The 20,086-nt window shown below is 34.4% G+C and overlaps 1 protein-coding gene across 3 annotated transcripts in view; it reads left to right on the top strand.

The window, feature by feature from the left end:
* Positions 1 to 20,086, top strand: part of ITFG1 (integrin alpha FG-GAP repeat containing 1) — a 232,780-nt gene that overhangs the window by 99,855 nt on the left and 112,839 nt on the right. For all 3 annotated transcript variants that reach the window (XM_027092142.1, XM_027092144.1, XM_027092143.1), the window contains exons 9-10: positions 14,995 to 15,089; positions 17,322 to 17,494. In XM_027092142.1, the coding sequence (XP_026947943.1) occupies positions 14,995 to 15,089; positions 17,322 to 17,494 (268 nt within the window). The remainder of the gene's footprint in view (positions 1 to 14,994; positions 15,090 to 17,321; positions 17,495 to 20,086) is intronic.

Below are 20,086 nucleotides of genomic sequence, written 5' to 3'. Positions count from 1 at the left end.
CTACTCTCTAAGCAACTTTCAGGTAAACAATACAATATTGTTAACTATGGTCACCATGCTGCACATTACGTTCCCAGGACTTATTTATAACTGCAAGTTTATACCTTTTGAGCACCTTCATCCATTTCACACATCCCCCACCTCTTGCAACCACCAAACTGTTCTCTGTATCTCTGAGTTCAGCTTTCTTTTAGATTCCACATGTAAGTGAGATCATATGGTATTTGTCTTTCTCCATCTGACTTATTTCACTTAGCATAATGCCCTCCAGGTCCAACCATGTTGTTGGAAATGGCAGAAATTCCTTCTTTTTATAGCTGAAAAGTATTTTATCGTATATACGGTAAGTCCGCTACATATGAACCTTCTCGTTGCAAACTTTCAAAGATGCGAACGTGTGTTTGCATGTCCAGTCATGTAAGTTGATTCATGTGTTTGGCATACATTGTCATGTACATACATCCTCTACAAGTGGTTGTGCTTTTGTGTACTCTACTATACAGTACTGTATAGAGTACAGTAAGTAGTACAGTACCATTATTTCAAGCCCAGGATGTCTGGAAGCAAACATAAAAGCAATGGTGATGTAGCTGGTACTGCTAAGAAGCACCAAGCAATATCATTGGAAACAAAAGTGAAAATAATTAAGAGAGTAGAGCTAGGCAAAAAGATGGCAGACATCACTCATTCTCATAACATGTATTGTTCAACCATTGGCACGATTCTAAAGAACAAGAACAAGATCATAGAACATGTGACGTCTGCTGTGCCAATGATGTCGACAATAATATCAAAGAAGCATGGAAAAGTGATGGAGGAGATGGAGAAACTTCTCAGTATATGGATGCAGGATCAGCATCAGCGTCGAGTCCTGCTCAGCTTAATGCTGATTCAAGAGAAAGCTAAAAGCTTTTATGAAGACTTGAAGAAGAAACACAGTGAAGAATCAGAGGGCGCATCTTTTAATGCCAGCCATGGCTGGTTTAATCGGTTCAAGGCTAGAGACAACCTTCACAACATAAAAGTACCTTCACAACATAAAAGTAAGTGGTGAAGCAGCGAAAGCATGTATTTACCCAAGCAGGTTTTTAATGTCGATGAGACAGCACTGTACTGGAAGAGGATGCCAGATTGAAGTTACATCAGTAAGGAGGAAAAGTTGATGCCAGGCTATAAAGCAGCAAAGAATAGGCTAACTCTGTTGTTTGGTGGCAGTGCTTCTGGTGATAGGCAGATGAAGCCTTTCTTAGTTTATCATTCAGAGAACCCAAGAGCCCTTTAAAACATAGCCAAGGGCTCTCTTCCTGTTGTGTGGAAGAGTATCCCCAAAGCCTGGCCTACACAGGCCATTTTCCAGGACTGGTTTTTCCACTACTTCATCCTGGAGGTAGAGAAATATTGCTTAGAGAAGGATGTCCCATTCAACATGCTTTTGCTACTCAACAGTTCTCCAGGCCAGCCCCTATTCATGGACTGCTTTCATCCCAACATCAAAGTTGTGCATCTGCCACCGAATGCTACGTCGCTCATCCAGCCTATGGACCAGGGAGTTAATAGCAACTTTCAAGAAATACTATTTATGTCACACTTTTAGTCAGGCAGTAAAGGCGAGTGATAAATCAGGAACAATGTTGTGACAGTTTTGGAAGGACTATAACATCTACAAGGCCATAAAAAACACTGACTTTTCTTGGCATGAGGTTAAGGCCATCACCATGAATGGACTTTGGAAGAACCTTTGCCGGCAGTTTGTTCACGATTTTTGTGCATTTGAGAAGGTGGATGAGGAGTCCAAAGAGGTCTTCAGCAACTTAGTGAACGTCAGCAAGAAGCTGGAGCTAGATCTGCGAGAGGACAACTTCCCTGAACTCCTTGCTGTGCAACACAAGAAGCTTACTAATGAAGACCTGATAGAATTGGAGGCTCAGAGTAAGGACGAAGAGAGACAAGAGGAAGAAGAAGTAACTGAAGAACTGACGAGATTCACGACGGAGGTAACAGCAAGGGGATTTTCTTCACTTGAGGAGGCAGTGTTAGTTTTTGAGGCACAGGACCTGAATGCAGAACGGTACACAATAGTTGTGCAGCCATTTAGAATGCAATCCAGTGCTACCATGTCATCTGTGAGGAGAAAAAAGAGCTACTACTCAGACATCACTGGATCGTTTTTTCAAGAGGGTAGATCGAATTGAATCCAGCATGGAACCAGAACCTGTGCCATCAACATCAGGTGTGACTGAAATTGCAGCTTGCCCTCCATCTCCTATTGCTGACGATCCTTCAGCTCTCCTATCTCCCACCTCCTCTCCCTCCTCCAGTCAGTAACTCTTCTTGCCTGTTCACTTGATGCCAGCCTCTGTGTGCTAGCTGTTTTTCAAGGTACTGTACTGTAATAAGTTTATAGTAATTTTCACACAATAATAACATAAAAAACAAAGAAACAGAAAAACAAAGAAAACATTTTTAATCTTACAGTACAGTACTATTTAACTGATTGTGTTAGTTGGGTACCTAGGCTAACTTTGTTGGGCTTATACAGTCGTGCTCTCAGACGGAACTCATTCGTATGTAGGGGACTTACTATAATAAATACTGGTGTGTAATTATTTTCCCTTTTTGTCTTTATCTGACTTTCGTATCAGGATAATGTTGGCCTCATAGAATGAATTATAAAGTGTTCTCTCATCTTCTGTTTTCTGAAAGAGTTTGAGAATATGGTGCTAATTCTTCTTTAAATACTAATTTAAATCCAGAGAAGCTATCTGCTTGGATTTCTTAGTTGTGAAATTTTTGATTAATGATTCAATCTTTTTACTCGTTATAGATCTGTTGAGATTTTCTACCTCTTCTTGAGTCAGATTGGTAATTTGTGTGTTTCTAAGAATTTGTCCATTTCATCTAGATTATCTGATTTCTTGGCATTACAGTTTTTTAAACTATTCTCTTATACTGCTTTTTATTTCTTTAAAGGCAGCAATTATGTACCCACTTTCATTCCTGATGTTAGTGATTTGCATCTTTGCTCTTTTTCCTTTTTCAGTCTAGCTACAGGTTTGTAAATTCTTTTGATGTTTTCAAAATAGCAACTTTTAGTTTTATTGATTCTCTTTTCTATCCTCTCTTTTCTTTATCTACACTATAGTTATTACTATTTTCTTTCTTTTTCTTGCTTTAGTTTTAGTTCACTTTTTTTCTAATTCATCAAGGTATATACTTAATTCATTGATTTCAGATCTTTCTTACTTTTTAATGTAGGCATTAAATTTACAGCTATTTCAAGTGATTAAAAGCCATGGAGGAACCTTAAATGCATATTACTAAGTGAAAGAAGCCAATCAGAAAAGGCTACATATTGTACAGTTCCAATTATATGGCATTCTGGAAAAGGCAAAACTATAGGAGACAGTAAAAAAGATCAGTGATTGCCAGGATTGGGGGATGGAGGGATGAATTGGCAGAGCACCAAGGATTATTAGGACAGTGAAAATACGCTGTATGATATCATAATGATGGCTACATGTCATTATACATTTGTCGAAACTCATAGAATGTACACCAAGACTGAACCCTAATGTAAACTATGGGCTTTGGGTAATTATGGTGTGTAGGATCATCAAGTGTCACAAATGTACCACTCTAAAGGGAGATGTTGATAATGGGGGAGGCTATGAACGTGTGAGGGCAAGAGATATATTAACTATATCTTCCCCTCGATTTTGCTGTGAACCTGAAACTACTCTTTTTTAAAAAGTCTCAATTTAAACAAACAAATAAATAAATAATTTACAGATATAATTACCTCTGAGCCCTGCTTTCACTGTATCCCATAACTTTGAATACGTTGTCTTTTTATTTTCATTCATCTCATTAACTGTTTTCTAATTTCCCTTTTGGTTCTTCTTTGACCCATTAATTATTTGCAAGTATGTCATTTAATTTTCATGTATTTGTGAATATTTGTTTCATTCTGGTATTGAATTCTAGCTTCATTTCATTGCAGCCAGAGAATATACTATGTATGATTTCAGTTTTATTAAATTTATTGAGACTTGTTTTGTGGAATAACTTTTGATCTACCCTGGAGAATGTTCCATGTGCACCTGAGGGGAATGTACATTCTGCTGTTGTTGATCAGTGTTTTATACATGTCAATTAGGTCTAGTCGGCTTTTTAGTGTTGTTTAAGTACTCTATTTTCTTTTTAATCTTCTGTCTAGATGTTCTGCATTACAGAAAGTGGGGTATTGAAGTCTCCAACTATTATTGTAGAACTCTGTTTCTCCTTTCAGTTCTGTGAGTGATTGATTCATATACTTTGAGGCTCTGCTTTTTGGTGTATATATGCTTACATTTGTTATATCTTCTTGATGAATTGACCCTTTTGTCAATATATAATATCCTTTTTTGTCTCTTGCCAGTTTTTTTTACTTAAAGTTTATTTTCTCTGATACTAAGGTGGCATCCCCAGCTCACTTTGGTTACTATTTGCATGGAATATCTTCTTCAGTTCTTTCACTTTCAACCTATTTGTGACTTTGGATCTACACCGTGTCTCTTGTAAATAGCTTATAAATAGACCTCTTTTTTTTTTAATCCATTCTGCCAGTCTCTGCCTTTTGATTGGAGAGTTTAATCCATGAAGAAATGTCCTCATTTCTTTCTTTTTTGTTAGTTGACTTGTAGTGAACTATTTTGCTTCCCTTCTCATATTCTTCTGCATATATTTTGTAGATTTTGTGTGTTTGTGTTACCATGGGGATTACATTTAAGAACCTAAGACTTCCCTGGAGGACCATTGGTTAAGACTTTGCCTTCCAAAGCAGGGGGTGTGGGTTTGATCCCTGGTCAAGGAGTTAAGATCCCACATGCCTTGAAGCCAAAAACACAAAAACATGAAACAGGAGCAATATTGTAACAAATTCAATAAAGACTTTAAAAGACTTAACCTCTTGGTACCTGTTTCTTCTTCTGTTAAATGGGGGAAATAGTATAGGATAATAACACAATAGGGGTTTTATGAAGTTTAAAGGAGATAATACAAGTATAAAACTTATAACAATGTTTTGAACATAGTAAACACTCAATTCTACCATTCAGAATGGCCATTATCAAAAAATCTAAAAAGAGTAAATGCTGGAAAGAGTGTGGTAAAAAGGGAACCCTCCTGCACTGTTGGTGTGAATGTAAACTGATAGAACCACTATGGAGAACAGTATGGAGGTTCCTTAAAAAACTAAAAACAGAACTACCATATGACCCAGCAATCCCACTACTTGAGAATAATCTAATCCAACCTTCTCTTCACCCTCTTCCCAGCTTCTAAAAGTAAAATAAACAAGGCATTGCCACATAAGAATATTTAGGAGACATTTCTACCATCCTTTACCCACTGATGAGTGGGCTGATTTTGGCCTCTTCACCCGTTACCTCTTCACTCACTAAAACAGTTGGCTTTTACCTCTATCCACATAATAGAGCAGGAGGATCTCAGAACAGGAAGTTGAATAAATACATCATTAGTTTGCTTTATATCCTTAATTAGGAAAAGAATTATTAAAACATAGTAGTCAAAGAATCAGTATATTCAACAAAGCAGAAAAGCATCAGTAGATGGTATCCTGGAGACATTATTGAAACCTGATGGATATTTAGGTGCTAAAATTGACAATGAAAAATATTTTATCATTTCAAAAAGAACAGTTATTAGACTTGCAAGAGAAAAAGAAGTCATCATGAAAGTTCTATTTCATGACCAGCTACTCACAAACCCTAAACCTATGTTAAAACAAATTCAGTTAACTTTCTATATCCTTGACCCCACCTCAAAATTTCCAGCATTACCAGGTCTGTTAGGAACCAGCAGCATCTTATTAAAGAACTACAATATTTCCGTTCTGATCATGTTCATATTCCTTCACAATATGTGTTTCTTACCACTGAGTTCTGTTAAGGCCCTGGCACTCTGTAGACTCGTCTTTAATCACCTAAGTATATTAATATATATTTATATGAGCGTAACTTGAAAGTCAACCTGGATGCTATTTAAAATCTGAAGAAAAATAAGCAAACTTATATATGTATTCATAAATCTGCAGTTTATGTTATTTAAAAATGAATATTTTGAAGAAAGGAAATTTGTACCTTCCAGATGATAAGGTGACATGTTCTTCTTTTCCTGTGTGTGCATATGTGTGTTTTATAGCACCTGTTTCTTATTGTCACAGTTTGGTTCATGAGCATTGAAAAAAAAAAGAAATCAAACATTTCCGTGCATGCCCCCTATTTTTTTATACTATTCATCATTTATTTTAAAAGTCTGAATTTTATTTCCCCAAAGAATCTAATCTGGCTGCTGTAATGTAATCGTTTTTATATCATATTCAATGTATTTCTGTGCCAATAATGTCTCTTACATTAAGGATGTGTTCTTCGGGAAAATATTAAGTGATATACTTCATATACTGTAAGTCCCCTACATACGAACGAGTTCCATTCTAAGAAGACATTATTGATAAGTCTAATATGTTCGTAAGTCCAACAAAGTTAGCCTAGGTACCCAACTAACACAATCGGCTATATACTACTGTACTGTAATAGGTTTATAATACTTTTCACACCAATAATTATATAAAAACAAACAAATAATAAACATTTTTAATCTTACAGTACAGTACCTTGAAAAGTACAGTAGTACAGTACAACAGCTGGCGTACAGGGGCTGGCATTGAGTGAACAGGCAAGAAGAGTTACTGACTGGAGGAGGGAGAGGAGCTGGGAGATGGTAGAGCTGAAGGATCCTCAGCAAAAGGAGACAGACGGCAAGCTGCAATTTCACTCACGCCTGACATTGATAGAATACATGTTCGCATCTTTGAAAGTTCACAACTTGAAGGTTCATATAGGGGACTTACTGTATTATAGTGGAAGTGAACAGGAAATTTTTTTTTTAGTATGTGTATTTCCAATTTTATATTAATGAATAACAAAAAATATAGAATATATGAATACATTCTCTGTCATATGTCTTGCATGTCTCTTGACAAATGTAATGGAAAAGCTGTTACTTCTACCTACATTCTGGGTCCATTTTGGCAAGAAATGCAGTTTTAGAAACTCTGTATAGATATCTTTCAGCATTGGGTCCCATATTTTAAAAGTTAAAGAAAGCCTTGAATTCTGTTTAGAACCTTCTGCCATTAATTAGTTGTGTGACTTGTAATATTTATATCTTGTGTATGCTATAGCCATCCATGAGTAAATTTTCCAGATGGTGGAAGGAGTCATTTTGACTTATTCCCCATTTGAGCTGTCATGATGTGTTCTACTCTATAATTCAGAAATCACTGATTTATTTTTATTATTGAACTCAGAGTTCCAGGTTATAGATCAAAATATTTAGCCATCTACTTACAGTTTTTTTCCACCATCTGTGGAGTAACATTCATCAAATCCTAAATTATTGCTTTCATTTTTCATGATCAAATGTTTCAGTGTTTCCTGCTGGAAGCATTACAGTGAGTCCTGGAAGTGAGCACTCTGAAGAAAAAGCCCTCTATTCTTCTGGGAGTTATGCTTTTTTACTCTCTTGCCCACCTACCCACACAGAGTATACCACTGTCCTAAGTACACACAGCATACCACAAGTGATAGAAGGAGTATATAGGGATAATATACTCCTTTATGATTGTTTACTGCTGTGTCATTTTCCCCAGGTTATTTCCCCCACATTTCATTCTCACAATGACCCCTTTCTGTGGCCAAATTATGTTCCTATTGATCATTTTACAGATAAAGATAAATAATATAAGAGAAATTGAGTTTCTTTTCTGAAAATGATAGATCATTCAGTAAGTGGTGTGAGACAACTGGATATATCCATCTGTTAAAAAGTCATAACTCACATCATAAGCTAAAATAAATTCCAGGTGAATCTAAGACTTCAAAGTAAAAGTAATGTCCCAAAGTACTGCGAATTGGAAAAGCCTTACTAAGTTGTTAGCAATACCTAGAAGCTGTAAAGGAAAGTGTTAGTAAATCACAGACAAAATAATAATTTTCTTAATGTTAAAAGGATTCCTACAAATTAGCAGCAGGACAAAAAAAAAGACCAACAAAGAGTGTTCTGCCCATGTTCTCTTCCAGGAGTTTTTTGGTTTCAGGTCTTACATTTAGGTCTTTAATCCATTTTGAGTTTGTTTTTATAAATGGTGTGAGGAAATATTCTAATCTTGTCCTTTTATATATAGCTGTCCAGTTTTCCCATTACCACTTACTGGAGAGACTTTTTTTTTCCATTGTATATTCTTACATCCTTTGTCGTAGGTTAATTGACCATAGATAGGTGGGTTTATTTCTGGGTTCTCTATTCTGTTCCATTTATCTGTGTGTCTTTTTATTGTGCACTATCATGCTATTTTGATTACTGTAGCTTTATAGTATAGTCTGAAGTCAGGGAGCGTGATGCCTCCACCTTTCTTCTTTTTTCTCAAGATTGCTTTGGTAATTCAGGGTCTTTTGTGGTTCCATATGAATTTTAGGATTATTTGTTCTAGTTCTGTGAAAAATGTCATGGGTATTTTGATAGGGATTGTGTTAACTCTGTAGATTGCTTTGGGTAGTATGGATATCTTAATATTAATTCTTCCAGTCTAAGTGCACGAGGCGTGATAGGGATATGGAATTAAGAGACACAAACTACTATGTGTAAAATAATTAATCAACAAAGATATATTGTACAGCACAGGAAAATAGAGCCTTATTTTGGCAATAACTTTAAATGGAGTAAAATCTATAAAAATACTCAATCACTGTTGTACACCTGAAATTAATATAATATTGTAAATCCACTATGCTTCAATTTTAAAAAGACAAACACCATAATTAGTAAGAAAACTAAAACCACAATGAAATACCATTTTCATTAATCAGAGTGGCAAAAAATCAAAATATTTGATAATTTGCTTATTGGTGCAACCTTTCTGGCAAAGTTTTTCAAAGTGTGGTCCAAAGTATGGATCCCAAGGGGTGGGGAGAGGTTTTCTTGCAACTCTTTCAGGGGGTCCACAAGATCAAAATTACCTTCATAAGAACACTGAGATATTATTTGCCTTTTTCACCCTGTTGACTGATGATGATATGAAAGCAGTGGTGTGTAAAGCTGCTGCCATTTGGCACAAATCAAAACAGTGGCACCAAACTTTATTACCATTCATTGTATTCTTCACCACCATATACTCACAGTATTAAAATAAAGAAGGAAGAGAAAGAAAAAGAAAATAAGAAAAATAGTTTCTCTTAAGAGTGTTTATTGATGAAGCAAAAAATATTAATTTTATTTGATCTCAACCCTTGACTACACACCTTTTTAATACTGTCAGGAAACAAGACGTATGCATAAAACACTTCTGCACAGAGTATGGTGGTCGTCTTAATGAAAAACACTGGTGTGATTGAGTTGCAAACTGAACTTACTCCTTTTTTTTTTTTCATGTAATACCATTTTCACCATTTTTTGCTTGAAAAACAACTGACGGACAAACTATGGTTTTTCAAACTTGGGGATTTGGTAGCCATTTTCTCTACAATGAACAAAATGAGCTTGAGACTTCAAGAAAACAACTGATGGGAAGGTGCCAATGATAAAATTTGATCTTTCAAGCAAAAATTGGAATTTGGGAAAACTTTTTTATCTGCTACCATGAGCTGACAGCTTTTCAGTACCTAAAGACTTTTTTGATGAGATTGGTGGTGATATTAACGAATCTGAATTTTTTATATTGTGTAATGAAATGTTTCAGCATTTGCAAAATCTACATAACTCAATGAAACACTGTCTTCTAAATGTTTGATGTGTGATTTTACAAAGTTATACATTGGTTAAACACCCATTCAAAGTGCAAGATGGACTACTGGATTTTAATTAACAGAGTAAGAAATGTTCATTGAAACAGGTTTAGATTCTTCATTGCAAGAAATTTTTAAGAAATTGTCACTTGTTGAGTTTTGATCATAGCATTGAAGAATATTAGAGTTATCTGAAAAGGCTGTTAAAATACTTCCTCCAACTACATATTTTCATATTTGTCAACCAAAACAACAGATTGAATACAAAAGCAGTATGAAAATCCAGGTTTTCTCTGCTAGGCCAGATAATCCCATTCTTCTCACAAAATGTCTTTGTTTTGGAAAACAGTTATTTTTCATGAAAATATTAGTTATGTTTATATGTGATATATTTATGGTTTGTATTTTCACTTAAATATATAAATATTTCTTAGTCTTAATTTCAAGTTAATACCCATAGAAATACCCACAGATATTACCCACATAAACAAAGCTTATTGGGGTCCTCAGTCTTTAAGAGTATAAAGGATTCTTGAGACTAGTTTGAAAACTGCTCCTCTATGGAGATTAAAATAAAAATTTTAATTACATACAATCATTGAATCAGTAATTTCCATTTTAGGAATTTATACTATAATCTCTCAACTATGAGATATTATATGTGCAAAGTTATTCATTGTTGGATTTTTTTGATTACCAGAAGATTGGAAACAACTCAGTGTTTGTACATCAGTAGAGAATTGGCTATATTGAGATATACCCATAAAATGTAAATGTATACTATATATGAGGCAGATATAAATTTATCACTGTGGAATGCTCTCAAAGATATATTAAATCAAAAGTTGAAGGTACCAAAAAGTGTAGTGTACACTACAATTGTACAGAATTGTATATAGTATATGTGTATGCATAGCCTGTGTGGTGAAGGATACACAAGAAAAACTGCTATGGTGGTTGCCACTGTGGAGGGGAGCTGGGGACAAGAGTAGGAAAAAGACATTTCTGAAAACCTGAATACTTCTTGAGCAGTCCTAAAAAATACAGAAGTACCTGTTCCCCAAATCCTAATATTTTAAAAATATTTTTCAGTATTTTTTTCCCCAAAAGTACATGTCTAATTACTTATTAGGAGTTAAGCCAGGTTAAAAATCTAAATCTAACTGATCTTAGTCCTACCTTCTTACCATTACATTAAAATCTCCATACACTCTCATGGAGTGGCAAGACGTTCACCAAAAACAATTATTTTATGTAGTAGTACTTGTTTCGCTGCCATAATGAGTTGACCTGCCCAAGAGGTACAAAAATTTGCAAAAGGTGACTTGGATTCAGTCTCAAGAGGCTGGAGCAAGATACATACTGAGTCCTAAATGAATAGTAGAATTTGATTAGCAAAAGAAGTTTGTCGTTAATGGAGGTGCATGATTAAGACAGAAATAGGGTACGTGTAGCACCCCCTGGTGTCAGTGGAAGACCAGCGTTTCAACCAGAGGGATTATGAAAATATGCATTGCTGTGCCCTACCCTTAGAGGTTCTGATTCATTAGATCTGGACAGAGGCATAAGAATCGACATTTCTAACAAGTTCCCCAGTGATGCTGAGGCTGTGGGACTGGGAACCACACTTTGAGAATCACTGCATTAGAGAAGTTGTGGTTTACAGAGTTGATGGGTAATCTGGGGCCAGAACAATGAGCTGTAATTTGCTTAAGCCATACCACAGGTCATTTAATTTCATGAGACTGAAAATGTTATGAATGTTTAAGAGGAAACATAATATAAATGTGACCCTTTCTCTTGTATATCTTCTTCTTTGTCCTCTGCTTAATTAAAAACAAAAATTATTATACCAAAATTCATTATAATCCATTTTTATGAAGACTTTACTTTAGTGTTCTCTTGATTTTAAAATTAAAATTTTTCAGAAAATCAGTTTGACTCATTAAATCTATCTCATTAAAATTATCTGTTTTAGAAGAGAATTTCTTTTGAAATTTGGCTAAGGTTAACATCAGATGGAAATTAACATGTGTTTAGTGTGTACTTTAGTCTCTACTGGTCTGCCATTCAAAAGGCCAAATTTTATACTGCATTTTATGAAATGAGTTAATCAAAATGCCATTCCTTCTGTCACAGTTTCTGTTGAGGCTTTGAGAAGGAATTTTAGCCTTTAAGAAAACTCTAGATATATAATGGGCTGAAGTTCTGAGGAGAAGGCAGTCCGTAGTTAATAATTCCTGGGACTTCTTTAAGGAATGTGTGCCAAGTTCACAGACTGGTACCTCTGTCAGCATGACATTCCTCTTAGTCTCATTGTTTTTCAGAGAATTTGCTTATTACTAGTTCCTAGCCTTGTGCCTCTGCCTCATGTGAAACTGATTTTTCTGAAACTACTTCCTTCTGTAGGTATAATAACTTATTGGAAAAGTAAAAGATTCCTGTAGTCCGAGGTTAAAAAAAAAAAAAAAGATACGCAGATTGTAAAAGGCTATGAAAATATTCTAGGGACTTCCCTGGTGGCACAGTGGTTAAGATTCCACCTGCCAATGCAGGGGACCACCGGTTCGAGCCCTGGTCCGGGAAGATCCCACATGCCACAGAGCAACTAAGCCTGTGCGCCACAACTGCTCATCCTGCTCTCTAGAGCCCATGAGCCACAACTACTGAGGCTGCGAGCCACAACGACTGAGCCTGCGTGCCACAACTACTGAAGCCCATGCGCCTAGAGCCCGTGCTCCACAACAAGAGAAGCCACCGCAATGAGAAGCCTGCACACCGCTACTAAGAGTAGCCCCAATCACTGCAACTAGAGAAAGCCCGCGCACAGCAACGAAGACCAATGCAGCCAAAAATAAAGAAAAATAAATAAATAAATAAATTTATTTAAAAGAAAAAACCTATAAAATTTTTTTTAAAAAAAGAAAATATTCTAGATTAAAGAAGGCTAAAAATAACGACTACATGTAATTCCTACTCCTAGACTGGATCCTGTGTTATAGGGGCAAAAATGCTACAAATGACATTATTACGTCAATGGACAAAATTAGAATATAGTACAATAGATAAAAGTATCTGTGTGAATTGATAGTTGTACTGTGGTTAAGAGAATATCTCTATTCCTAGGAAATACACACTCAAGTATTTAGGGGTAAAGGGCTATAACGTATATAATTATGGTTCAGAAAAAAACTGATTTCACAGATCAAATAAATGGGGTAAAATGTTAATAGGTCAATCTGGTTAAAGTGTTTACAGGAATTCTTTTACTATGTTTATTATTGCAATTTTAAGTGTAACATGTAAGATTTAAAAGTTTGTTGCCTTTAAGAGAGAAAATTTCCTTTGCGTGTGAAGTGGGGCTCTCAGAAAGCTTTTCTGCCACTTACCCTAAACATCAAAAAAATAGCACTTAGAGTCAGCACAATGAGCACATTCTCTGATAGAGTTCTAGATTTCTGTGACCATATCTATAAAATATTACTGATAATTCCTACTAAAAGGCATGATTATGATGTTGTGACGTGAGTTAGTTATATGTTTAACAGAAGGTTATTTGCCAGCATTAAGTATCAGCCAAGTCATGGTCAAAATAATTGTGGGAAATAGGAAACTACTCGGAAGAAAAATAAACTAGGAGAAAAGAAAAGTGTACATCAAAATCTAATCTGAGTATTTTGCCATTGGGGTAAAAATGAAGGGCAGAGACTTAGTAGTTGCTCTTCTGATTAGTCCCACATTAATTGCAGTAAAATGGTTTGGCTTTTAATGAAGTCTATGATATTACTAGAGTCTGTTTATATATCACATTTTGCATTTAATTCTCTCTTGGCTAGCTCCTTTTTTTTTTTTTTAAGCTATGATATATGTTTATGCCCTTGGAAAGCCTTCTCCTTTCCAAGTATTCCTGCCTAGAGTTGCTGTTTCTCTCTCTCTCAACTTTTCACAGTAGTCCAAATGTGTATACTGTCATATTACATGTATTCTCTGTACTCTCCATTATTAATTCAACTATTTTATTTAATGTTATACTCCTCTAAGCGTTCGTCATCACAAAGAATATTAACCATGAGGATCATAAGTAATTAAACTATGAAATTAAATGAAAGAAATTCATTTTTCACTGTGCTGTGCCTTTTACTTTTCCATGCTGAGGTCACCTTCCATTGGCTAGATTTTCATCCCACACAGCCTGAAATTTTTTTTTTTCTTTGTGCATACATTATTGGAGACTTGATAGGCTTGTTACAGTTATATATCTCTCTTAATATTTAAACCTATGCAAGGATGGACTTTTTTTATTGGTAAACCTTATATATCCTTCCAAGTGAAGGTACTACCTCAGGCACATATTAAATGATAACATTAAGCCATTGCAAATAAATCAGTGATTAAAGCAACACAAAATTAGGCCCTAAATTTAAAAGCTTCATGACTACTCCATTTTGTGAATGTCCCCATAGAGATTTAGCTCTGGGACATCAAAATCTGTAAACTTCATCAGGTAGGGAACAGTCGATAGGAAGGAGCACTAGAGGAAATGACTCCAAGTTCATCAGTAACCTCATCTCTAGAAGTCTTTGCAGAACATTGTGCAGCTATTTAAAAACCAGTCAGTTGGAAATGACGTCTGTATTCCCTTCATTTGCCTCTTTATTGATAAAAATGTATTGGTGCTTTTTAGAATCTAAGTTGCTGAAAGCTTTATAACTCTTGAATTGACGTTTATGCTGTATAAAAGAGACTTAAAAGTATGTGTAAAGATAAATTATCTGTAAAGACATTTAAAATAAGCCACATAATAATGGGTTACTATTGCATGCTTATTTTTCTCCTGTGGCAGTGATGATAATTATGTAAATAGGTCAAAAGCTACATTTTTTTAATTGATAATTTTAACATCAAAGCCTGAAATGAGGAGTTTTTCCACCATTGGATAAATATTTAACCACAGAAGAGTGAGCAATTTAAAACAAGACATGGTCCAGGTAATAGACAGTAAGGGCCAGAATAATTTTTTTAATTGAATCACATTCACTCCAAAGCCATGCATCAGATTCCTCAGTTTATCTAGATTGATGCAGAGTTTAAACAAATAGGAAATTTAATCTGTCATACAAGAACACTATTTTGTGTCTGTTTCTTTTGGCAGATGGAGATGGAAACATGGACCACTTATTGCCAGGCTGTGAAGATAAAAACTGCCAGAAAAGTACCATTTACTTAGCAAGATCCAGAACAAAGCAGGTATATCTACTTGTTTCTTAATGTAAATAGAGTTATGTTCTTGGAAAAAAATTTCAGAGGTTAGAAGAAGTATCTGAAGAATCAGAAAAGAGAAAAACCAAAAATAAATTTACTTCCTTATTTTAACTTAATGAAATGCATTTAAATCTATTTTTATTGGTTTATTGAGAGAAAAAAGTAGTGGCATAATCATTTCTGGTTAAGAAAACCCACTCTTGATCCTGTAATTAAATGATCTGTTAGCCTTTTATATGCTGGGAATATGGTAAGGCACACTATAGCTATAATAAAGGGTTATGTAGAAGAACATCATACCTATTTTCAAGGCTAATCTTGTTTTTATTTGTGATATCTAAATCTGTTTCATTCTCTCGTGCCGACTTTATACCTGTAGCTTGTAGATAAATAATTTAGAATCTGTTAATCACAGCAGAGGATTAATGTGGGAATGATAGGTTATGACATTGAGATTTTTTCCATATTGACAGCACCTGAATGGAAACCAGTAATATAGTAGTAGAATTAATGAGTTATATTTTCTGTTTGGGGGTAATAAATGATAGAATTACATTTTGATTTTTTTAGCCCTTATGGGTAGGAAGTATCACTTTTTATACTAAGACACTAAAGAAAACAAATCTTCCTCCAGTCAGCATTCTAAAAGCATTTAACTCTTAACACCCATAACCTTTATTACCTTGAACTTTTTTAAAGTTTTGAATCATTGAAAATATTAGGTCAAGTCACACTTCATCATTGGTTCATAGCTGTAAGTAAACCTAGTAATTATTAGCCTGTCTTCAAGTGACAGACTACTGTAAGAATATTTTCAAATTACACAGTTCTCTCTGGGCAGATAAATGTCACAGTTCTTTTTTGACTGTTAAGAACGTCACATTAATGAAAAATATTTTACTTCTTAGACCTTAATACATTTACCTTAACAGAAATACTTTATCCTCATTAATAAACTATCAACCTCTTCAGAAACTTGTGAAAACTTGGCATTTTGTGAAATTTCTCATCCTCTTCCAAAACAAGACCAGCAGTTTTTTTCAGAGTCACATGAAACATTAAAACATTTTGATGCTATATAATACTCTTTTGCTTTAAGAAAGATTGAAAAATTTATTAAAGATGCAGACCAGTTTTTTAAAATGGCTCGTTTTCTGTAAATTTGTCTTTGTAGTTAAGCCACTTTTTTTGCTTTTTCCTTGGCAAACTATGCTTTCTTTGGATAACATAGAAAATGTTTGGGATATCCTATGTTCTAAACCTTTTTCAAGAGGCCACTTTTTATGTAGTCTAGCTTAGAGCTATATATATGAGTCACCTGCTTATAAGGACAAAAACATCTGTAGGCATGTTTGGCCTCCTGTCATTTCAAGCCAGCTGCACCTGCTTCTGTTTGGACATCTCCAGGTTATGTGCCAGTATCCATGCTCTTAGCTAATTATGGGCACATCTATAATTTTAATGTGATGATTTCCACTCTTCAGATTTTTAGTTTGCATTAGGTTATTAAAAGTAAAGATTGGGGCATTCACAAGAAAAAGGGATTTCCAAAAGCTCATTTTGAAATGATCCTATTCTCTGTGTTCTTGTTATAATCAATATAGAGATAAAGAATTTATTTAAAATGTAGCTTCCAGCTGTTTTGGTGACAGAGCTCATTCTCTGGGGCAGGCAGAGCTTGTTAGGGCTAGTATTGTTTGGTAAGCCTCAGAGCTGCTTGGCTCTGAGAATGATGACTAAAGTCATCATCATGTATAGGAGGCAAAGCAAGAGAACAAGGGAGACTGTCATGTTCTAATTCTTCCTGAGATGGTCCTCCGAAAGGACATCAGTATTACATGATATTGTAATTTTTTAAATATTCATTTGAGGTTGTATTTCCACTCAACACATTTTAAAATGGCAATTCAAGTATATGATTATCAGCATCAGTTCAATCCTAAGATTTTGTGGTTCTGTGAAAAACCTTCTAAGGCTCTGTGAGCTAGTTCAAAGAAAGATGACTAGTGATAAATTTTAAAGGAGATGATATTTTTCCAAAGTGTAAGTTACCTGTTTATCAAAGTAAATTATAGTGCCCTACCATTTTGTAGTGATAAAGAACTTAAATAAGGTGATGCTTACCTTGAGGACTTTTCGTGGATCATTTGTTTTACAAATGGTGAATTTTTTTCTAAAATGACTATAAAATCTGATTTTTTTTCTCTTAATCCACAGTGGGTTCCTGTCCTACAGGATTTTAGCAATAAGGGCACACTCTGGGGTTTTGTGCCATTTGTGCATGAACAACGACCAACTGAAATACCAATTCCAATTACCCTTCATATTGGAGACTACAACATGGATGGTTATCCAGATGCTCTTGCCATACTGAAGAATACATCTGGAAGGTATGGAAATTAAGTCAAATGAGAAATAGTTGTGAAATATTTTCACTGTGATACTTTGTAGCTGAATGACTCCTAAATATGGTACAGTTCCTTAAATAAGGAACACTGTGAGCTCTGAACTTCTCCCAACTGCTTAGAATACCTGTTCTTTTTCTGTTTTATAGAACAATAAAAGGCTTATTTTTCATTCAACAAAACTTGATCTTTAAAAGGTCAAAATTTTTATAAGTAAATGACTCAGTTACATTTTGAGTCTGAAGACCATGGAGGTTAAGAGTTGAGCCTAGGCTTCGCTCTCAGTCCAGCCACTTAGCACCTGTGTGACCTTGAGCAGATTACCTAAACTCCCCATCTGTAAACTGAGAGTAGTAACTGCACCTCTGTCATGGAGTTGTAGTGGAAATTACATGAGGTAAAAATAAAAAATGAGACAATTAGCAAGATACTTAGCACATGCTGACTTTACTATCAGTGAATGTTGCCTTACTGTTGCTTGTTTTGTAATGGTGTTGAGAATTTCGACATGACAATTGATAATATTTGTAAATACAGAATTTCTGAGTATATTTATTGCATTATCAATGATTTTGAATGTTGTTGCTACTTTTTTTTCCTTAGGTAGAGGTACCAGTAGCTAAACGAATATAGTTAAATTCACAATTACCCTGATCTTGACAGATTCCATAAATATGACTCTTTCCAAATTTTAATGCTTTATTATATTCTTCATATTACAATTAGTTGTATTTCTTGCCCCTTATTCTTTCTTGCCTCGTACATTGTATCTATCCATAATTTTTCTTCTGAGCATTAATTCATTTGTTGGCTCTGGAATTAGTGATGATTCAGCTCCACATTTACTACCAGGCTCATGATGCAATATAACTTTCCTGGAAAAAGAATCAGACTATTGTTGATTTTAACATCAAACAATGCTATCTAGAAATGTGATTTTTAGAAAACCACACATTGTTAGTGACTGTCCCTAAATATTTATAGAAATTATAAAATGTCTGTACTTAAACTTTTCTAAGGACCTTGATTTGAAATTATAATCACTCTGAGTTGTGTTTATAAAACTTTCTAGGGATATGAGCATCATGATCCTTAATAGAGAGTAGTATATACACTCATAACTTATGTGTATGAAACAGATCTTATGTAACGAAAAGAAACTTCTGAGTTGAATGTGATTTTTATTCCTTTTAAAGTGGCACGTAAAAACAAAGAAATGTAAAAATTGCTTTAATTTGAACAATTTACCCTATTCAAAAGAATAAGAAATTACATCTTAAATTCATTTAAGATGTGATTACTTATTCTTAGAAAAACATACAAACAATTTATAGTTTTGTCATAAAAGTTCTTTATCAACATATTCTTCTTCAAACCATCAAATATTTAACTTACCTTTACCATTCAGTAATAACGATGATATCAACAGCTAATTCAGCAGTGAACAAACACTGTGGCTCGATAGGAAACATAAGGTAAAAGACAGTCATAGACTCTTGATGCTTTTATAAAAGCAACTGTTTAAAACCCAGGGTTTCTTTTTTGTTCTTTTGGGATAGATGAGAATTGAAGGATAGATTTGAGTGCATTTCAGTGTTCATTAAATCACTAGATGAGAAATAGCCCTATACTTGAGAGATGTCTGTCTAGGAAAATTCAGCATAATATTTTCTTTGAAACATAGAAGAAGGAAAATAAGACATAGTGTACCTTATAATCCTTTTCTACTGTTCACTTTTGTTGAAAAGCATTTTATAATTTTTAACTGATTTCAAGACTGCTGTATTGCTAAGAAGTAGTACAGGGTTGCAGTTTATAATTTCAAGGGTTGCTACCTGGAGAATTCTGTCTCCTTTTTTCTTCAGGTTTTGAAAATCAAGTAGAGATTAACTACGCAGTTAAGAATAAAATCCACAGTATATGTTTCATGAAAAGAAGTTCTGAAACCTTGGCTTGTTAACTTGTGTTTTTTTGTTTTCAGAGGAGAGTTGCTATTTGGCTTTCTGTTTGTTTTTTATTTTATGGTAAAAGTCTAATTGTTGAAAGTTAACCTTTAGAATCATGTTACATGAAAAAGATCTCTATTAGTGACATTTATAGAGGCAGCAAGTGACTCTAAACAAAATAACATGGTCTGAGGTCAGCCATTTTACATCTGTGCCACCACTGACTGAAAGCCATGGTTTTTTCCCTTGACTGTCCCATTACTACTCAGTTGCCCTGTGTTTACTGTCATCTTCTGTGTGTAGTCATGTTGTCTTAATTGTCTGAATTTTCATTTTTTTGAAAGAAGGCACACTTAGAATGACATTATTCCAATAGTGTGCTCTTAAGCTAATAATAATTCTGTTTTTAGAATTTTTTAATTTCATGTGTAAAATAACACTGAAAAGATATTTTATGTCCTAAGTCTTTAGTATAGAACTGAAAAACTTTTTTAAAAGGAACTGGAGGATAAATTATAACAAAGAATATTTGAGAACCATTTATCTAATTAAACTCTTATCCTTATGGATTTCTAATCACTATTATTTCTTAATTAGCCAGAGTTACTAGAAAAACTAGTACACAAAAATG

This window comes from Aethalodelphis obliquidens, unplaced genomic scaffold, assembly GCF_003676395.1.
Source record: "Aethalodelphis obliquidens isolate GAN/ISIS:26980383/991018 unplaced genomic scaffold, ASM367639v1 scaffold75, whole genome shotgun sequence".
Lineage (NCBI taxonomy): Eukaryota > Metazoa > Chordata > Mammalia > Artiodactyla > Delphinidae > Aethalodelphis > Aethalodelphis obliquidens.
This window is presented reverse-complemented; position numbering and strand designations above follow the sequence as displayed.